Source organism: Podarcis vaucheri, assembly GCF_965113315.1.
Source record: "Podarcis vaucheri genome assembly, chromosome: 6".
Lineage (NCBI taxonomy): Eukaryota > Metazoa > Chordata > Lepidosauria > Squamata > Lacertidae > Podarcis > Podarcis vaucheri.
The window spans coordinates 48809365-48831316 of record NC_138764.1 but is presented as its reverse complement, the minus strand read 5'-3'; the positions used below and the strand labels follow the sequence as shown (position 1 = coordinate 48831316).

The following is a 21952-nucleotide window of genomic DNA, read 5'->3' as shown; positions in this document are numbered from 1 at the left end:
TTGGGCATGGTTGGCCAATTGGTGCCAAAGAAGGATAGAACTTTCTTTATGTATGCTACAACAGCAGCAAGAATACTTATTGCAAAGCACTGGAAGACACAAGATCTACCTACCAGGGAAGAATGGCAGATGAAGCTGATGGACTACATGGAACTGGCAGAAATGACTGGCAGAATCCGAGACCAGGGAGAAGAGTTGGTGGAAGAAGATTGGAAAAAATTTAAAGTATATTTACAAAAACATTGCAAAATTAATGAAAGTTAGAAGGATGTTGGAATGAAGCTATATGGTTTTAGCAGAAATGTAATAAAGAACTAAGTAAAAGCTGATTGATAATGGGCCAAAATGATAAAAATTAAGGTTAGACCGTTAAGATAAATTATAGAACAAAAATTGAGAAAGATGGAAAGAATTTGCTGAAATAGTAAATTGAACTAGAATACAAAAAGGGAGGTGTGAGGAGGTCGATGAAACAAGTAAATGAAAGGTAAAGATATGGAATATCGGATGTGTTTTAATGTTTTTTCTTTTTTGTTGTATTGTTGTATTGTTTTTATTTTATGTTTTTTCTTTCTTTTTATATGTATTGTAATGTATGTTTTGCTAATTTTTATTGTTTTTTCTTTTTCTGCTTTCTGTAATTCTTAAACTCTTAATAAATATCTTTAAAAAACAACAACAACAAAGAGATGGAAAGATAGAACTGTGAACATCAAAGCAGCACAAATATGAGAGGATTGGACCCTTTCTGAGCTCGAAGCATGGGTACCCCCAACAAAAATTTAAAATTTGGCTAAATATTTGGAAATATTTGGAGTTTATTATGTATTGGTATAATTTGGAATTAATGTGATTTGATTGGTTTGTTAATAAAAAATATTTTAAAAAAGAGAGAGAGAGAAGAACTGGCTCTGCATTCCATACAAAATGTTGTTGTGCCTGCTGTTTGCTACAGAGACTGAACATTCCTTCCCCCAGGTTTTGGCCCTGCTCAAGAACCAGTTAAGCACTTCTATGCCCCATTCATTTAAACTGCTGAATAAACTTGGCCCTTCCATGAATAAACTTGGCCCTTCCATGAATCCCATTGAAATCTATAACATTATTATTATTCAGCTGTGTCTCAGCATATTTATGGGAAATGTCACTATTACAAAGTGTTTGGAAGAAGAGTTTGGACTTGATATCCCGCCTTTCACTCCCCTTCAGGAGTCTCAAAGCAGCTAACAATCTCCTTTCCCTTCCTTCCCCACAACAGACACCCTGTGAGGAGCTGCATGTGTAGGAGCGGGGAAGTGAACACAGCTCACCAGATTACGAGTCCACCGTTCTTAACCACTACACCACACTGGCTCAAAGACTAATAGATGGCAGCTATACATAACACTGGTCAACAACAAATTTGTTGTCTGCATTTTTTCAGTTGATTTAGGACGAATCTGATGCGCTGAATCCAAAAATCACATTGGTTTTGCTCAACCAGGTCAAGTTTTTGAGCTATGGCCACATGTCTTTTTTTACGTTTTTGTTCATATGTACGCTTGTGTGGAGCATTTTAGAAGAAGTTGGTGGGGGTAAAATGCCATGTCGAATAATTGTTTTGATTGGAAATGATTATTTTAATGACAAGAAGTATTCAGGTCTGATAGTTCTGGGTGATTATGTCGAAAAGGGATCAGTTTGAAGTCATAAAACCTTGAAATCTTCCATAAATTGGGGGATCAAAACTAAGTTAATGGGGCAGCCGCCCCACGAAGTATCCTGATCTTCAATCATTGGTGTGCAGGAATCTCAACTAAAGCATCCATGACAGATGTCCATCCAACCTCCACTTAAAAACTTCCAATGAAGGAGAGTCTGCACCCTCCTGAGGGAGTCCATTCTACAGTACTGTCGAACAGCTCTTATTGTCAGAAAGTTCTTCCTGCCTGCTGTTTACTTGGAAACTCCTTTCCTTTAACTTGAATCCATTGGTTTGAGTCCTACCCTCCAGAGCAAGAGAAAACAAGCTTGCTCCAGCTTCCACGTGACAGCCTTTTTGATATTGGAAGATGGCTATCATCTCTCCTCTCAGTCTCCTCTTCTCCAGGCTGAACATACCCACTTGTTAGAGAAGGGAGGCCTACTTCAATCCTCTATAGTGCACCGGCTGTAAGATACTGCCACATGCATGTACAAGAACATATACTGAATTACATAAAGTTCATCTCTACAATGGCTACCCTAAATTGCTGCATTCCCTGATTTTCCTTCAGATTGCTAGATAGATATAGACAATTGAACCTCACATTCTCACACATGGGGTGAGGAGCATTTATATATCTTTCAACATGGAGGTATCAGCATGTCAACAAATGGTTAAGATGAAATTTGGCTCATACTCTGACTACTGGAAAGTTTACCATATAATAGATATCAGCATTCTGGCACAGAATAAGCCAAGTCATACCTGGCAAGGGACTGTCCATGAGGAATGGAGATGCTGGTGTCTCTTTGGCCTTGGCTTTAAAGGGACTCTTCCACTAGCAGCTAAAGAGATAGATCTACAGTTGAAGAACGGAAACCTCATTTATGAGTAGACAGATATGGATGCCGCTTGTTGGAGCCTGGTATCTTTGCCCATTCCCAAAGCTCTGCTTTTAAGCCATTTCTGCAGACTGAAGGCTGGGGAGATGTGAAGTCTTTATATTGCCTCTTTGTGGGCTGCTTAAATGCCTTTGTGAAGAAAACAAGAAGTTGTCTGTCAGGCTGCCTACCTGTGTCTCCACTGTCTCAGAAAGCAACTTGAAAATATATTTGTTTTCTTTCCCTGGTTCCCCCCACCCCCTGGAGGAGAAATGCTGCTTCTTATGTCTTAGTTTCAGTTGGAAGGTTAAGGCTAAAGTTTCAAGGATTGCTCAGATCAGCCTTGTTGCCACTGGTTTATTGAAAAATTACTTGGTGTACTCTCAGGAATACACTGAGTTCCATAAATAATTACTTGAAGCATTCTCTTACCAGCAGTCATGTATTGTTTTGCTAACCTTCCAAACCAAGGGCGTGCGCACAATATATTTCACAATCTTACTCCATCAGAGCACTTTCCACATTCCATAACAATATGCCACAATCTCATTCCAGAGCTATACACGAAATAGTGTGTATCTTGTGTGTGTGTGTGTGTGTGTGTGTGTGTGTCACTCTAAAAGAGCAGCCTCTCCCCTTGCCACAACAAATAATGCCTGAACACTGGGTCTTTTACTCTGAGCCCCAGATCTGCTTCCCTTCTTCCCCTTTTAAACTTCTTTGCAAAATCACTGTTTATACGCCAACTGACAGGGCCAGCCAAAACAGAACCAGCTTGGGGCAGAGTGAAGCAGCCCACCTTAGGCAACAGAAACCTACAGGGTAGTGTCAGCCTTGCTGCCAGGGATCCATAGTGATGGTTTCCGGTGACACCTTACGAGATCTTTGGAACAGTGTTTGAAACTCCCATTGTTCTAGGCACATTTTGTGACAGGGAATTTCATCAGCGTGAGCAATTTCTGAGCTCTGGGCGCAGTATTGCACCTAAGATATCAGATTAAAACTGCAAAGTGGAAAGAAAGGAGGGCCTTTTTCTGCCTCCCTACTTCCTGCTACTGTCTGAATGTGTAGCACACAGGTGCTTGCATGGTGTACCTGAATATATCCAGTATTCTGAATTTGCATAAATGGTGTATCCTCAAGTTGTGGAGAAAGGAGGGTTCATCACTGCTCAGTGCTTACGCCTACACAGGTAAGCCACCTGAAGCTTACTTTGTTTCAGTTACGTAATGGGTGGTGGAGGGGCATGTGGATTGAGTTCAGTTTGATTCTGATGTATCCAGGTGTGTTGGATTCATTATCTGTAATTGGCTTTATTACAGATTATCTGTAATCTGCTCTGTGACGGTTTTATGGCAAAAGGTGGGATTGGAACACCCAGTGTTCAAAACTCCCATTGTTCTAGGCACATTTTGTGACAGGGAATTTCATCAGCGCGAGCAGTTTCTGAGCTCCGGGAGCAGTGCTGCGCCTAAGATTTCAGACTAAAACTGCAGAGTGGAAGGAAAGGAGGACCTTTTTCTGCCTCCCCACTTCCAGCTACTCTCTGAAGGCTGGAGAAGAGACCCTCTTAAGAATATTAGGGGTGGGCGGGCAGGGGAAGGACTAGACCATGTGAAAGATTTTAGCTGCAGTTCATTCATTTTCAGCTTTGTATTCTTGTTGTTTTTTTTAAAGTGCACCTATACTTTCCACTGTTGCGCCCATAACATAGGTTTAAGGTGCCATTTAGCTCCTAGCTTTCATATCTCTGTTTCTAACACTGCTCTGGAATGCATGGAGTTGATGGGTTCCAGGCAGCAAGAGTGGTGGATGAGAAGTTACTGAAGAGAGCCAGTGTGGTGTAGTGGTTAAGAGCAATAGACTCGTAATCTGGTGAACCGGGTTCGCGTCTCCGCTCCTCCACATGCAGCTGCTGGGTGACCTTGGGCCAGTCACACTTCTCTCAGCCCCACTCACCTCACAGAGTGTTTGTTGTGGGGGAGGAAGGGAAAGGAGAATGTTAGCCGCTTTGAGACTCCTTAAAGGGAGTGAAAGGCGGGATATCAAATCCAAACTCTTCTTCTTCTTCTTCTTCTGAAGTCATCATTATTGTAAGGTCTTTGAATCTGAGTGATGCTATGAAATGGTTTGTGAGACACATTTCTGGTGACTTTATGAGCACGCCTCTGCAGTGACCATTGTGCCATTTATCATTGTGATTTCATATGGAACAGGATTGAAAGGCATTGAAAGTTTGTTGCAAAGCTCTCCCTCTCTCCCTTATGAAAGGCACTACTGTGTCTCGCTTGCATTGGTCTGTATACTTTTTAATTGCAAGCTTTGCCTTATTATCACGTTGGCGCAGTGTGCATCCCTGTGTGGGAAGTCAATTTGAGCAAATGTTGTCCTTACCTTTCCACCAAACATGGTAGCTGGTGCCATGCAAGTTCTGAGGGTATGGTTTCGGAGCTTCAGAGAAATGGAAACAATTCTTGTTTTATACTGGCTGCCTCTGCTGTGACAATTCATAAGTCTTTCTCAAGCGTCCTCGTAAATCTCTAAACTTCCCCATTTGCTTGAGACCAACGAGAGGCAATGTTTTTGATATTTGAATCCAAGATGGTCTGAAAAATGAGGAAATTACACACTTTGAACAGGTGGTCCATTGTCACTATTTACAGTAGTAGGCAGGCCATTAGATGAAAAGCATTTGTCCAATTTGGGGCTGACAGCATTCGCTGAAGTAGTGATGACCATTTCTACCTCTTGATCACTGCTGTGCTCATCCATAACAACCCAAAGATGTCCTCCATTGGCGAGGTCACAGAAATCAGCACTGACTCGACCAATGGTGATAGAGGACAAGGGGAAACATGCAGTGGCGCAGGGTGGAGTTTCTGTGGAATATTTTATATGTTATATTTTAATCCCAGGGAGGCAGAGACCGAAACCAAAAGTGGGTGGGGCGACCCCTTTCCTCACACTTTCTTTCTACTACCTCCCTCCTTCTACCCAGATCTTCAGCTGATTGCATACAGAGGGCTTTTGAAATTACGACCATATAAAATTCGGCTAAAGGCCTCGTGTGGCCCTAGGGCTGCTGCAGTTTGCCCACTCCTGCCCTAGTGGTTGCATCTCTGCCATGGAAGCAGAGCATTCACAAGTTGGAGATTTGTCAGTTCAACGGAGGTTCTTCTTGAGGTTGCTTATTTACACTATTCTCCTTTTATGAAATAAGTTTTGCAAGGGTAGTCTTTGCCGCTTCCCTTCCTGTAAACTGATACATATGAGGCATTTGATCCTTGGGGGTGGGGAACCCCCCCCCCTATAAATTCAAGTTAGTTGGACCTGGGTGAAAGGAAGGAGGGAGGAAAAAGCGCTGCATTTGTGTCCCCGTTCAATTCATCACTGCAAGGGCCTGAGATAATGCCTGTCACACAAAATTTCCCAAAATAGAGCTCTTTGCTGCAGAGAAGGTTGCGGGGAGGGAAGGTACAGTATATGAGTTTCAGGAGGCAGAGTCCTTTAGATCTATTAAAAAAGCTGTAAGAATTATTGCTGAGTAGAACGCTTGATTATGCAACATGAAGCCTTCTCTCTGGCTTGTCATATAGCGAGTGACCGAGAATATGGTCCTGGTTTAACACTTTAGGGCAGCTCTGCCTTCCCCATCCCTTTGATGGCTGGGTGTGTGTATTAGGATGACACACAACACATTGCAGGGGAAGGGCCCTAGCTCAGAGGCACAGCTTTTGCATTGCATGCAGAAGGTCCCAGGTTCACTCTACTGGCAGTCAGTACTGAGTTTAACGGACCACTTCTCTGATTCAGAATAAGGCAGCTTCCTATGTTCCTACATAGGTTTTTCTTTGCCAGCCTGGGCTGGGGGAGAGAACTGTTGCTGGTGGGGGGGGGGAGGAGGCTTTGCTGTGGTGGAGGACCCAACTTAATAGTGGTGGTAGGAGAGCCTGTTGAAAGCATGTACTGTACACTATTTTATGACATTTTTGTTGGCGTAATAAAGATATTGCCCTGGTATGGACTTTTTCTTATGGACCAACATAGCTACTTATAATATCCTTGTGTTTATCCTTTCCACAGTTTCTTATAATATAGAATCTTGGGCATTAGTATTATGTACTATTATGTGCTTATTCTTACATTCTAGTAATGGGAGTTGTTTCTTCCAGCCTTTTGCCAACTACTCTTTCAGCAGAAGCTAACTTATTCCCTACAAATTGTTTGTATTTAGATAGTATCCCACCCATCCAATCTACCAAGTGAAATAACTTTGGGATTGGTTTATATCTTATTCTCTTTAACATTGTGTATTACATTAATAACTTTATCCCAAGAGTTTCTTATTTATTTTCAGTCCCATCAAAGATGCTTGGAACATACAGTGTAGGGCCAAACTATGGGATTACCAGCCTCATATAACCAACATGCTTAAGTTTAATTAACACATGAAGAGGTTAATACCATAGAGTAAGCTGTCCTGCCAGACTTAGCTATGTCCACTTCCCCTCACCTGGGAGGTAACCAAGCCTTTGTTCTCCCTCAGTCTACCTGAGAGCCTCATAGTGTGAAGAGGTTTGAGCTCAGCCACATGGCTTTCACCAGCCATTCTTGAGTTCCTATATGCCAATGCAGTGGTACCTCGGGTTAAGTACTTAATTTGTTCCGGAGGTCCGTTCTTAACCTGAAACTGTTCTTAACCTGAGGCACCACTTTAGCTAATGGGGTCTCTCGCTGCCGCCGCACCACTAGAGCACAATTTCTGTTCTCATCCTGAAGCAAAGTTCTTAACCCAAGTCTGTAACCTGAAGCGTCTGTAACCCGAGGTACCACTGTACTTTAGGAACTTTCACTACTGCATAACTAAGCCAAGTTCTACTGACTCTGAGCAACTTTCTGAAGCAATCGAACCTGACCTTTGGAGAGTTTGTAAGTGAACCATTTTAAAACTTACCAAAGACGTGTGGTCTTTTAGTATGGTAGGGAAAGAGGGAAACTTTGGAAGGAAACTTTTCCAGGGGGCATTTTGGAACTCCCATCACCCCAGACCAATGGCTGGGCTGGCTGGGGCTGACAGGAGTAGGAGCCGAGCACCTCCTTTTCCTTCTGGCAGCTGCCCTTTCTCCTTTCCTCTCCATGTCTGATTTATGCGAGGCACTCGCCAGAAACAGGCGTTATCACCACCGCCATCCGCCTGCCTGGCAGAAAACACGTCCAGGTGTACTTCGGGGGAGGTCTCCCTTTGTCCTCCGGAGGGCGCTGCTGCTGAACGCAAGTTCCCCGCGGGAGCTACGTTTGCAAGGCGGCATTCTTTCGCCAGCCGAGCTGCTGCGCGCGCGGCGCTTTCTCTTTCTGCCCCTCGGGAGAGTCGCCTTTTTGCACGGCTGCGCTGGCTGCCTTTGAAGTGCATGGGGGAAACCCGCGGAGCTGCCGCCGAGCGAAGTAAGTATCGCAGGGCCGAGGCTGCAAGGGGACAAAGCGCGACGAGGAGTTGCACGCGTACTTCGCAAGCTCGATCTCTTGCTGAAGCACGCTTGGATTGCGCGGGCCGTTGCAGGCGATGCTACGCTGTCTTGCTACGTTGCACCAGCCGCTTCGGTAGTTGCTCCTTGCTCCTGGCTCGAATCGTTTAAAAGTTAGCCGTCGTTGACGCTGCAACCAGTAAGGGATTCAGAATGGTCTGCAAGTCTCCCAGATCAGTGGCAACTCTGGCAATTTATTTTATTTTATTTTATTTTAGCAAGCACGATTATTTTGCTCGAAGCATCATTCGTTTGTGTGTGTGTGTGTGTGTGTGTGTGTGTTTTGTTTTGCATGTTTGCTTCCAGCCGGCACTCGCGGAGATCATAATAGCATTAACAGAGCTTTTTCATCCTGTATCTTAAAAGCCCAGTGCATTTTCTTTGTAAGAGTTGAGTACAGCTGGGGCGGGTGAGAAGGGGGGGGGGATACAGAACCCATTTCCATCTAGGCTTGATAGGTGCTTTCGCATCGCGCTTCTTCGCCTCCCTGCTGTATTTCTGCGGTTGCTAATAGCGTTGGATGGACGCAGAAAGCAGAAAGATTGGCGGGGGAAGATGCCATCATCACACTTGCGTTTTCTGAGTGGGACGGAGGAGCCAAGAATCTCGCGTCCTTAGATTTTGTTTAGTAAAGAGTGCGATCCTCCAGCCTGGTGAAGCCAGTTTAGACCCATATTTGTATAATCCCAGTTTAATCTGTTTGCTGATGAATCATAAAGCTTAGCGGAGCCTCCCGACCACATTCTGCACAACTTGTTCTGTGCACTTACCCTGCAACAACTACAGTATTAAGCTTGTTGGATTGACCAGATCTCTTCTTCCTTCCCTGCCATGCACACAGTGACTTTAGTGATTCCTGCAAGACATTTCCCATTAAGAATAGCCCACACTTGTAACAGAAAGCATCTCACAGAGCTGTAATTAGTAAAATACAGAGCTAGGTTTCCTAAACGTGTAGCACACAGGTGGTTGCATGGTGTACTTGAATATATCCAATATTCTGAACGTGCAAAAATGGTGTATCCTCAGTAGTGGAGAAAGGAGGGTTCACCACTGCTCAGTGCTTACACCGACACAGGTAAGCCACCTGAAGCTTAGTTTGTTTCAGGTACCTAATGGGTGGTGGAGGAGCATGCAGATTGAGTTCAGTTTGATTCTGATGTATCCAGGTGTGTTGGATTCATTATCTGTAATTGGCTTTGTGTGATCTGCTCTGTGACGGGTTTATGGAAAAAGGTGGGATTGGAACACCCAGTGTTCAAAACTCCCATTGTTCTAGGCACATTTTGTGACAGGGAATTTCATCAGTGCGAGCAGGTTCTGAGCTCCGGGAGCAGTGCTGCGCCTAAGATTTCAGACTAAAACTGCAGAGTGGAAGGAAAGGAGGACCTTTTTCGGCCTCCTCACTTCCAGCTACTCTCTGAAGGCTGGAGAAGAGACCCTCTTAAAAATATTGGGGGCGGGCAGGGAAAGGACTAGACCATGTGAAAGATTTTAGCTGCAGTTCATTCATTTTCAGTTTTGTATTCTTCTTATAAAAAAGTGTGCCTAGCCATTCCATTGTTGCACCCATAACCTAGGTTTAAGGTGCCATTAGCTCCTAGCTTTCATATCTCAGTTTCTAACACTGGCGAGACCTCAAATAAAGAAATGTGCATGCTAATGTTTTGTTTCCCCTGCTAGGATGGTGTTATCTGGGGGGATAACTCTACATATTAAGGATCCTGTAGCTGTTTATAGAAGCCATACACTAGAAGAGGGCATTAGCTCAGTGGTAGAGCCTTGCTTTACAGGCAGAAGTTCCCAGGTTCAGTTTTTGGTTTGGGGAAACCCAGTCAGATGGTGGGGTATAAATGATTTATTATTATTACTACTACTATTATCTCCAAGTAGGTATGGAAAACTCCTGAGTGAAATTCTGGGGAGGTGCTGCCAGTTCGTGTCAATAACATTGACCTAAATGGAACTCATAGCCTAATTCTTTATAAGGGAGCTCCTATATTTTACACAATATGTTAGCCCCAGCATGCCCCCCGCCTTCACTTTCCACCTCACCCAAAACAAAGGTTTTTCTTCTTCCTTGAGTTCAAGAAAAGAATGTGGCAATGTGTTGCTTTTGACTGGGCAATACGTAGAACGGGCAGATGACAAAACCCATCCAAAAATGCCTCCACAGGAATGGCATTTCAAGTAATTGTCAGCTGATGAAAAGTGGTCACTAATAATAACAGGCATAGGCAAACTTGGCCCTCCAGATGTTTTGGGACTACAACTCCCATGATCCCTAGCTAACAGAACCAGTGATCAGGGATGATGGGAATTGTAGTCCCAAAAACATCTGGAGGGCCAGGTTTGCCTATGCCTGTAATAACGATTATGGAAGCCTGAGTGCAACCCATCTTTAGACACTCCCAATATGTTCTCCTGGGGCCCCCTGCCCATGAAAACTTTTTAAAGTTTACTTCCATCCAGAATTTGCAGCAGGAGGTGAGTCTTAGCAGGTGTAAAAAGTACTGCCTGGTGGCAGAAAAGTTTTCTTTCCTCAAAGGCATCAGCCCCATGGGCATAGCTAGCTGCTCCTGCCCCCGGAGCAGCGGGGGCAGGGCGAGCAACTCACGGGGTGCCGGGGCGATCCGCCCAGGGAGTCTGCCTGGCGGACGCAAGCCCCACGCTGCCATTTTGGGCATTGCGGGGCCCTGAGCCACTGCGTCACTCCCAGGAGATACGTGTGGCTCAGGCGTGCTGCAGGCCAGCCCCGCAGTAAGTGCCGCCCCCCTTGGTGTGCCGTTTTGCCACTCCCTCAGGGATGTCACCCAGGGCGGGCTGCGCCCCCTGCACCCCCCCTTCCTATGCCCCTGATCAGCCCAAACCGTTATGTATCTGAATGCTGATTTAGAAGCCGCCAGCATTCTCCTCTCAACAACCTTGGCCTTGGGGGGCCCATGCCAGTACTGGGTGGGGAACGAGGCAACAATGGGCAGAGGCTAGTTTCTCCTACATACACACACACCCAGCATACTTGGGCAAGCGAAAGGTCCAGTCCCAGTTCAGGGACACATTCCTGCCAGTCCAGAAGGTGGTGTAAAGGCCTGGGCAGAAAGGATGTGGCTGGGCAGGGTGCATGGTTTGAGAGAGTCCCAAGAATCAGATAGAGAAGCTTAGAGGGCTGTATCCCACCCACCCCTGAGCCTGAGGCCCCCCACCCTGCAACTTAAATCATGCCCTTGAGTGTTAAGCCTAGTATCTGCAACAGCACAATTTTATGCATGTTAACTATGCTCAGTGTTCTTTAGTAAGTGTGTTTGGAATGGAAGCCTGGCGGCAGCAGCCTTATTCAGAAGTAAGACCCATTGAGTTCAATGGCACTTACTCCCAGGTTAAGTGGGTTTAGGATTGCAGCCTTACTAGCTAGTCTATTGACACATAAGTGGGGACCCGTGGACCTGCCATTCCTTCCATTAAGCAGCCCCTTTCAAGGATGCTCTTACCACCCCCACCCCCCGGTTTTTCAGTATTCTCCCTTTCCATATCTTTTCAAAGCTTTGAACTTTCTCAGCCTTTGTATTTACATATTTTAGTAAATGTATACCCTTCCTGTTCATCTGGTGCTGCCTAAGACAGCTAACAAAACACATGGATATGAGTATGTGTGTGGATAGCTCTCTCTCTCTGTGAAAACAAGATGAAATACAAATAAATTAAAAAATGCAGATCTTTTATCAGGGCAAGGAATAGCTGAAACAAGACTGTAAAGGTGCAGTTCTAAATACATGTAACTTAGCAACTAAGCCCTGGATTGAGTAGAACTGACTTGAGAAGTAAGTGTAGGATCGCGCTGCTAAGTTTTGGGATTTTGATCTCGCAGCCATTGGTGTGAGGAGGGATCCACTACAATTCCCCTCCTCCTTTTCTGGAAGCGTGGGCTGAGGATGCTGAAAATGTCACTGCTGCAGCTTTTATGCAAGGGGGAAGAGAGGACTTTTTTTCCTTATGAAACTGTCAATCTCCCTTATTATTTTGTAAGCGATAAAAATTGCGTTAAGCTGTTAGCCTCCCCCACAAAAATCATCCTAGAAGGCTGAACTGGAAAGTGTTCGCTGTGTTGCCTCAGATGCAAAACAAATGGCAAGCTGGTCTTCAGCTGACTCGTAGAAAAACTCTCTGATTCTAACTTCTCGTACCTGACTGAGTCACCATCCTTCCTGTCCACAAAGATGGATTCCTCCCATGCCTCTGTGGTTGCTTAATCAATATTTTCAACCTCCTTATACCAGTTCAGTCTGTCCACCAAGCCTACTGTCCACTGTAACTGGCAAAAGCTCTCTGGGATCTTGGGCAAAGATCTTTCCCCATTACTACCACCTGATTTTGTTGTTGTTGAACGTCGGACTTGGGTTGAACTTGGGACCTGCTGGCATGCAAAGTGTTAGCAGTAACCAACAGGCTGTGTACACAACACTATACCTTTAAAACACAGTCAAAGAACATCATTCCCTCAAAGAATTATGGGCACTGTAGTTAACCCCTCAAAGAGTTACGATTCCCAGGAATTCTTTACAAACTACAGTGACCTGTATTCTTTGAGAGAAAGAATGGGCATTTATTATAATTATCATCACAATCCCTCCACATTTATATAGTGGTTAAAGGCTTGGGTTCTAAGCCTTTTCCTCCAGTCTGTAAATGATATAACATATTGCTGCGTGCTGCCCCAATTTCCAAGCGATGTGAGATTTGAGGGGTTCCAGGCCCAGGGTTTGCGTTTCCTTTTGGAAATGAGGCACTGTGGAGACGGTAGTGTCTTGATGATATATGGTTTGTTCAAACATATATGCAACCTGAGCCTGCGATGGAGGGGCTCACAGTATCAACGACCCCAAAGGGTCTTGTTTCTCCCATAGCCACAGCCTTGGATTCTTGCAGAAATCAGCCATGGTGCGCTCTCTCTCTGCTTTTCCAGCCTGCCACTTTTTCTTCTAGGCCACAGCAAACTCTGCCCTCAAACCCCAGCTTTCTCCTTCTAACTATCCGAGAGCTGGAGGAGAAGCCCCCCCCCATTTCACATCTGGCACAGAGCCCTTTCCTTTGCTGTCTTAATGGCCAGTTACCTCATCAGGAAGCTAGCCTCCCTTGATTAGCTGGCTAGGATTACAAGTGTCTGGCACCCACAAACTCATAACAATATGATCTGTTTTTGCCCTCTTTGTTTGGTGGAGAGGGGCCTGAAGGGGGGAAGCATTGACTGAAGCATTTTAGTTAATAAAATAGTTGAGTCGCATCTCTTGGCTTTGTTCCTGGTGGCCACAGAGGCATCCCACGAAATGTGTGGTATGCAAGGAGCCTGATCCTGTAATCCAATTTATTGTAAGCAGACTGTCTCTGTAAGGTTAATTAATTGGTGTTGTTAAGACAGGCACCGTACCACGGCTTAAGCCCCGTATAATCCTTCAAGTGGATTTAAGAAGGATTGACTCACCCACAATTTGTAGACCCAGCAGGTAGGTAGATATTCCTTTGAAACCGGTGTGAGTTGTTGGCGACGAAGCTAGATCTTGAATCGAGAAACAAAGGTAGCTCACATTTTAGCATCTCTTTATATTTGCAGCATATCTGAATATTATTAATTCAGTTATTTACCAAAAGGGACCAGGGTGGGTTGCAGCAATTTAAAAATATTGGGATGAATTCAGCATTGTGCTTTGTTGAACATTCTGTCAGAGCAAACTTTTCAACTTGCCAGACAGAACAATCCCCCCCCCTTCTTCGCTGTGCTGTTTTTGGGGTTCTCCTGACCCTTCCCCAAAGCTGTTTTTTGGGGAGCAGGGGGAAGCCCAGTTGCACAAGTAGAATACCTTGCCCAGGGCTTCTACAGTTGGGACTTGTTGATCACAGGACTATTCCATTCTAGGGGTTGGATTCAAATCTATTGCCTGTCTTCCAAAGAACCTTTGAATATCAGACAGTCTTACCACCTTATTATTATTTCTGCGATACCCCTTTTTGGCTGTTCAGGCTGTTGAAAAGCAGGAGCGCACAAGGCAATGTCTTCTGGGACAGCTTGTCTCTGTGGTCTCAGACTACCATTTCCCACAGGGGCACAAACTAATATACCGTATTTTTTGCACCATAACACTCACTTTTTTCCTCCTAAAAAGTAAGGGGAAATGTCTGTGCGTGTTATGGAGGGAATGCCTACGGGTGGCATGCCTGCGGATTTTCCTCCTCTAAAAACTACACGCGTGTTATGGTCGGGTGCGTGTCATAGAGCGAAAAATACGGTAATTGTTGGTGCTGCGGGAGATCCTTTCATAGACTTGGAAGCTGTATTTCCAGGGCCTTAGAGACTGCAACAGGCAATGCATCAGTTCTGCTGACCTTGCAAGGTACAAACCTGAGAGTCCCTGACAGTAATCGCCATCTCCCCTCTTAATTTCTCTCTGACATCAAGTACGTTACTATGGGAAATCTTACTGCAGGGATAGGCAACCTGTGGCTCTCCAGAATTCAGATGTTGTTGGACTCCAAATCCCATTAGCCCCAGCCAGCATGACCAAATGGTCAGGGATGGTAGGAATTGTAACCCATCAACACTTGGAGGGCCACCAGACTCCCTGGCCCACACTGAGGATCCAAAATTTAGAGCATCTTTAGAACATCTTAGTAAAAATTAGCCAGGTTCAGAGTAGAGAGAAAGACCTGAGCTCGCTTGGAAAGGGAGTCTGGAGGTAACCTCTGCAGCAGCCCAGATGCCAGTCCCCAGATCCATCTTTTTAGGTACCAGCGATGGCTAGGCATTTTTGTTTTTGCACTCCTGACAAAGACCATTGACTTGGCCTTGTCATATGGGACAGACTCAGCTCCAGAGTAGTCCCATGTTTATGTGATTCAAGAATCGTTGGGCTGTGCCAGGGATGCATTCCCCAAAGCTGAAAGAGGCACTAGATTAATACACTTCAGATTCATCCAATCTGTCTGCAGCTTTAATAAATCTGATTTCATCACATCTCTTCATTAAATATGGATAAGATCATCCAGGATTTCTTTCACTGCCTCGTAATTCAGTTTCCCAATTAGCTTGCCCAGCTCATGTGAAAAGTGCAGTTTCCACTCGTCCTGAAGATGACAAATTAATCCCAGTTTCTAGGTTTCTCTGCCTCTGCATCAGATCTGAGATTGCATATTTCAGAACAAACACAGGGCTATTCACTCTTAAGAGATTTATCAAAACAATTCCTTCTCCTTTCTCTCTTTATAGGTTGCTGTTAACCTTCAGACTGGGCCACGCTTTGAAATACTGTAATCTTTTGTGCATTGTCTAATTGTTGCAGGTGTTTGAAAATTTTAATGAAAAAAATTAATAGCCAAACAAATCTTTAAGGCTCCCCGCAGCAATACAACTTGTACGCCTTTTAAGATAATTGCTAAATCACTTAGTCCTCGGAATACGTTTTTCTCCCATTTCATCTTGCGCTTTCCCTTCACTCGAAACCTTGCATATTATGATTAACACCTGATTCATACAAAGCATATTCATTTTTGCATGGTTATCGACTCAACTGTGCAATTACAGTGATTATTACACCCTAGATCTAGGGGTACATCCTGTGCAGCCTCCACTCCAAAATCTAGATAGCATGCGTGGCATCAATAATTATGGAATTATGAAGACCTGGGAGCTATGGCTCTCATGTCATAAACAGACGACAAGTAGTCAGTTGCCATTATGTGTGAATCTGCTGGTAACGGCAGTGGCCTTCAGCTCATGCATAAGAAGAACCCGCTGAATCAGGCCAATGGTCCATCTAATGATCCATTGAAGTCCAGGATCATGTTCTCACAGTTGGCAGTTAAGACACCTATGGGAAGCCCACAAACAAGACAGGGGCACATCTGCCTCCTTGCAATTCCCAGCAACTGGCATGCAGAGGCAGCCTGCCTGGGACGGTGCAGGTAAAACACAGCCAGCATGACTAGTAGCCATTGATAGCCTTGTCCTCCAGTCCTTTTGTAAAGGCATCCAAGATGGTACCTGTCACTGCCTCCCATGGGAGCCAGTAGATTAGGGTTATTTTAATACTCGCCCAGTCTGCTCCACACAATGAATCTATCTTAGTTGTGAACTGCAAAACTCTTTTATTTATTAATAGGATTTCTAACACACCCTTTATCAAGTAAAAAATAAAATAAAACCCCAGGGCCAGAAATGAATAAAATATAGTCACAGATGGAAATTCAGCAGCGCTGAAAACAGAGAGTCAGGGCTATAGGCACAAACAATTTAAGCCCCACTCTAAACAATAAATGCCTGGGCAAGCTCAGTGGTAATCTAGGATTGGAACCTGGTTGGTAATTTGGGTCGCTTCCAGATGACCTGTTTATTGAGCATTCCTCCTTACTTGTTTGCACCAAGTTTGCAGGGAGGTTAGATGGCATTGAGCATTTGTTCTGATTTGTTTGTGGGGAGGTTATACCATGTGGCATCAAACAGTTGTTATCCCACACTTTCCAGTGCATTTTCCTGTCACCTTATCGCAAAAAGTCCAATATTGGGGGCAGTGGGTTTCTTGAGCAAGATGGCCAAATCAGCTTTCATTGGGCCACCTGAATTTGCCAGTATGTGATTGAAGACAGCGCTAGTCTGGAAACGCCCAAAGTCAGATATTGGTTGATGTTCACACAGAAGGATCAGTCATTGTTATTATTTATTACATTTCTATAGAACCCTTCATTTGAGCATCACAGGGCAGTTTACAATATAAAAACGCAAGAATACATAACATAGTAACAAGCAAAATGGTTTGCTTTAACCATGGTCTGTTTGACAGAAGGGACGGCATCAACACGTTTAATGAAAAGTTGTGACAAAAACTGCTACCTGCAATAATTAACTGGCTGTTACGTTGCTCCTAGTGTGTTGGGAGGACAGCATTCCTTTCGTCCTCAGTTCATGCTTTGTGTTTTTTATTCCCCCCCCCCCATTCTTTCCCCACTGTGATGGTTTCTCTTCTCCCCTTCCCTTTTTTTCACCCCCAGCATGAATCAGAACATCAGACCTATTTCCTGGTGAAACTTTAGATGACCTGTATCTTCAGCCTCTGTTTTTAAAATGGCAAGTGGTACTTTGCGCCATGGAGTGACCATCACTGGAGCTATCCTGCTGGTGACGGGGACTCTCTGTTTTGCTTGGTGGAGTGATGGCGAGATGGGAGCCGCCCCATCTAGCAGTGAGCCAAAGATCATGCCTGATGGAGAGGTCGGACCAGTGGCAAGCTCTTCTTCCTCCTCATCTAATGCAATGCTCAGGTCCATAAGCTTCTTCTGCTGTGGAATTGGCGGTCTCCTCCTCCTTTTTGGCCTTCTGTGGTCAGCCAATGCAGGGATAATTTCTCGCCGCTATCAGTACCATTTTTCCAGGGACCTTCATTACTCCACCGTGGAGCCTCTTGAGAAACAGACCTGCAGGTCAGCACAATCTTTGCGCCCAAACCTGATGGGGGTAGATTGATGCTTAGCTAAAACTAGGATACGACGTCTATGATGTACAATGATAAAATATCACTTTGTGGTATCATTTTTTTCCATTTGCTGCTTTTGATCTACAGCATAGCATCTTCCCTGGCTAGCACTGTTTCAAGGTGAACTCTGCGATCTCAGTATATTGTTGCTTCCCACATATAAACCCTTTACCCCTTGGAAAAGAAAAGGGAAGTCAAATGATCAAAGGTTATGTGAAAGTTTCACCTGTATGCAAGCCATGTTTGCTTAGCAAAGCACAATGGAAAAAGTAATCGCTGCGGCCTGGTGATGATCAGTGGCCCATGAAATGCACATTAACCAGTGGGAATGTGGTCAAGTTTGACACTTGATATTCTAAATATTGTGAAAGGGCACAAGTCTCCGTAGTGTACGGGTACTGCTAAAGTGCTAGAGGCATCTGATGCAGGGACAAATTCTTCACTTAAATTGATGTTGTATACATTTATTAGTATTTTTTGCACTTTCGGTCTGTGTAATTCTAATATACCCACAGAAGGTACATTCGACTAAAGAAAATTCTCTTGTGCTTTCTCTATACCCAGTGCTTTTTTCCTAAAAAAAAATGTTTAGGGGTACTTTCATTTTCCAACTCTCATTTTCCTACTCAATGAGGCCAATGATTCACAAAATGTTTAGGGGTTTGCGTCCCCCTGCATCCCCCCAGAAAAAAGCACTGTCTATACCTATTCATGTGGGTTTTCCCCACAAGAGGCAGCGATGGCCAACAATTTGGATGCCTTTAAAAGAGGGTTAGGCAAATTTGTGGTGGATGCAGCTGTCTGTCACCGCTAACCCTGACGTCTGTGTCCCAGCTCCACTGTCGGAGGCAATAGGCTTCTGAACACCAGTAGCTGGAAACTGCAGGAAGGCAGAGTTCTCCGGTGCTCAGGCACTGCTTCTGGGTTTCCCACCAAGCATCTGCTGAGAACTGGATTGGCCCTTAACCTGACCCAGCAGCCTCTTCTTATGTTCTTATATAATGCACAAGAGACCCACAGTGCAATCCTGTATATACCCGCTAAGAAATAAGGTCAATAAGATGCATATCCCAGGTAACTGTGCATAGAATTGCAGCTGCATTTACATGTCACGTGTGACATTGTCCTTGAGGAACACATGAAAAGAGGTCGGTGGGGTTTTCTTCTCTCTGACTTTTTCTCTCTACATTTGACATTGAGACCTCAAGAGTAATAGCTACAGCTGTGGAGTAGAAAGATTACTAATTGTACTGAAATTATTAATCTTGCTTGCATATGCCCTTGCAAACCTTATTTCGCATCGAGATACCTCTTTCGCTGTGGGTTAAACCACAGAGCCTAGGGCTTGCCGATCAGAAGGTCGGTGGTTCGAATCCCTGTGACGGGGTGAGCTCCCGTTGCTCGGTCCCTGCTCCTGCTCACCCAGCAGTTTGAAAGCATGTCAAAGTGCAAGTAGATAAATAGGTACCGCTCTGGTGGGAAGGTAAACGGCGTTTCTGTGCGCTGCTCTGGTTTGCCTGAAGCGGCTTAGTCGTGCTGGCCACATGACCTGGAAGCTGTACGCTGGCTCCCTCGGCCAATAAAGCGAGATGAGCGCTGCAACCCCAGAGTCGGCCACGACTGGAACTAACGGTCAGGGGTGTCTTTACCTTTACCTCTTTTTAAAAAGAATGATTAATGGGTTTTTATTTTGCCTTGGTTTGTTGCAGCACCTGGGATCCAAGCAGTATTCCCTCCTATGAAGAAGCCTTGAACTGCCAGCCTGCTGAAGACACCCCAAACTGTACACAACCCAACAGCCTGAAGGAGAGCAGGCCCCCCTTGTATCAAGTGGTGGACGAAAATGACACACGCCATGCCGGCCGTAGGCGCAGTTCCTCTGATAGCGTTTTGTTCCGGAATATTCTGCCGAGGCTGGAGTCAGCATCGTGGGACGACTCGAGCGTCGCCTGCGACACTCCGCCCCCTAGCTATGAGAGTGTTCGCTCGTGCGACGGATGACCTTGGGATCAGGTTGATCTGTCTTGGGAATCTCTAGATTACTATTGAGCTGACACCTGCCTTTTTCTTAAATTAGTTATTTGTGGCAAGCTGGAGTGGAAAAGCTAAATAGCTATTAAAAATACGAACAACTGTTTTGTCTTTTCGTAGGGGTCCCTGCCGAATTGTCGGAGGTCAGTCTCGACATTGCTTTTTTTAGTGTGCGACTAATGTGAATACAATGCTTCGTGTGCCGAGAATGATGCTTCAGAAGCACATACTAAGTGCATAGAAAATTCAAACTTGCGCTAAATGAAAGAACTGCTTTCATAGGTTACACTGCTACAGGCCTTTAAGGACAGCATACAGCTAATTTGGGTAACCAGGCTATGGATATATGACATTTTGAAAATGTTCTGAAATGCTCTTAATAAAATTACTATCAATTCTGAATTGTTTTATATGCATAGCGGGGATATAGGCAAGCGTGTTTGAGTTCTGAACATCAAAGGCAATATCCAATGCATGCAGTGAAACTTCCTCTTCGTCTCCTGTGCCCTCCAGCTTCTCAAAATCACCTCCAGAGGGCTGGGAACCTCGTGAAGCGGATTTCTTTTGGGGAGGGTTCGGGGGAAGGAGGAAGAAAGGAAATGGAAGTCCCATGGCATTGGTACAACTTTGCTGGATTACAACCCCATGTATTGTGGCAGAGAAAGGTTTCTTTCAGTGCTGGAAGGTTTCCTAAGTAGCCCCTAGAAGCCATTCTTTGATTATATTTGGCCAAATGTTACTCTTAATGAGGTCATACTTAATGGGGACAAAATTCAGTTTCAAGCCAGCATCCCAGTCTTGAATATAAATACCATCTATCGAGACCACATTATCTTTCATAGTTATGATGAGTGAATGGGCATCAGTAGCTCTGGGCTCCGGAGTGTTTCTGGGGGTGCTTTGCAAATGTTGCTGATGAGCTCCTGAGAATGTTTTTGTGAGCTGGGATGGAGAGGGTGTTGGTGCTGGTTTCAGTGGTTTTTATGCATATACCTCTCTATGCAGGCAAGCAAGAGGCATTATCGTAGTTCAGTGACACCTCATCCAGGCAAAAGCAGGAGGATGCAGAGCAAACCCAGTGAGCGGCATAGCCTGAGAAGAGGGCATGGCTGGGGAAAGTCTCAAGGGCCGGCTAGAGAGGCCTTGGATTGCTGCATTTGCCCCTAGGCTGAGATTGCCCATCTCTGCCTGAGGACATACAAGTCTTAAGTAGGCCCAAGAAAGATGTGGGAGGGAAGACAATCCCCAATTCGTATTAGGATGGTTACTCATAAGTTACCAAAGATAATATGCTTCTTCTGCTGCTGAGGAAGAATCCCATGTCATCTGAAACATGGGGGGAAGGAAGAGGGCAGCAAGATTGGCCTCCCTGGAAGTAGCATGATTTAGTGGAACCACTGCATGCATCTATATTTGGATTCTGTGAGGATCTAACAGATGAGAATGAACAGTTTATTTTCTTAGGTTTTTTTTATGTTAAAAAAAGTAATTGTTACGGGGGAGTATTAGGACTGAGTCACATGTTTATTTTGAGGTGATAGAAGTCTTCAAGCAATGACTTTACTGCTTCATTTTCACATGGGAAGTTATTTGTCTCAAATATTGCCCACATGAAAATCTCCAGATAACTACGTAAAAGGAAACCGTTTAGAAATAACATTTTCTCTGATGACACGGTAACTTTGGTGATTCTCACACAGGAGAAATTTCAATTTCATGTGAAGATGAGGTGGTCAAAATCTCACAAGCAGGGGCTTTATCCATACCCAAACCAATTCCTTGAATCTTATAATGGGTAAGGAGAAGTTTTTTTTTCTTCTCTTAGCTTGCCTTATCTCTCTTCAACTCATTTCCACCTATTACTCCCCTTTTTATTTCCCCCCCCCAAAGTATTAACAGTAGTCTGTTTACCCTTAAGCTACAAAAGACCTCTGGACGTTTTCCAGTACTCTCTGCAAATACCTATTTCCTATTAATCTCCTTATTTCATAAAATGTTTAATGACATTTATTTAGTCAGTGTATGGACAAAGGATACACCAAGACCTCTGTGTTTTTACCAGTTGCAAAACAGGCAGGAATCCAACAGGTAAATATTTCTCAATTGCATCTCCGTGCTGGCAAAAGAAGTTACGGTTGAATTTATGCCTATTCTACAATAGTTCACTCCTGATTCTAAAGTGTGACTGCTATGGAAGTTCTGATAGGAAGTATTTGGAAGTGGTCAGGCTGCGGTTTTGCTCCCAGTTAGCTGTGAACCTTTGCCCTGTCCTACCCAAGACAGGGTTTGTGTCATAAACCTGGCTTTTGTGTAATGTGA

The 21952-nt window shown here is 44.6% G+C and overlaps 1 protein-coding gene across 3 annotated transcripts; it reads left to right on the top strand.

The window, feature by feature from the left end:
- The first annotated feature begins 3609 nt into the window (after positions 1-3609).
- Positions 3610-20035, top strand: TMEM61 (transmembrane protein 61). Of its 3 annotated transcripts, none has more exons than XM_082225615.1 (3): positions 3610-3757; positions 17121-17549; positions 19312-20035. In XM_082225615.1, the coding sequence occupies exons 2-3, from the start codon at positions 17194-17196 to the stop codon at positions 19601-19603; spliced, it is 648 nt and encodes a 215-aa protein (XP_082081741.1). In that variant the 5' UTR covers positions 3610-3757; positions 17121-17193; the 3' UTR covers positions 19604-20035. The 3 variants fall into 3 exon arrangements, with proteins under 3 accessions (XP_082081741.1, XP_082081739.1, XP_082081740.1); XM_082225613.1 differs by lacking the exon at positions 3610-3757 and adding an exon at positions 7854-8007; XM_082225614.1 differs by lacking the exon at positions 3610-3757 and adding an exon at positions 8165-8226.
- Positions 20036-21952: the final 1917 nt, after the last annotated feature.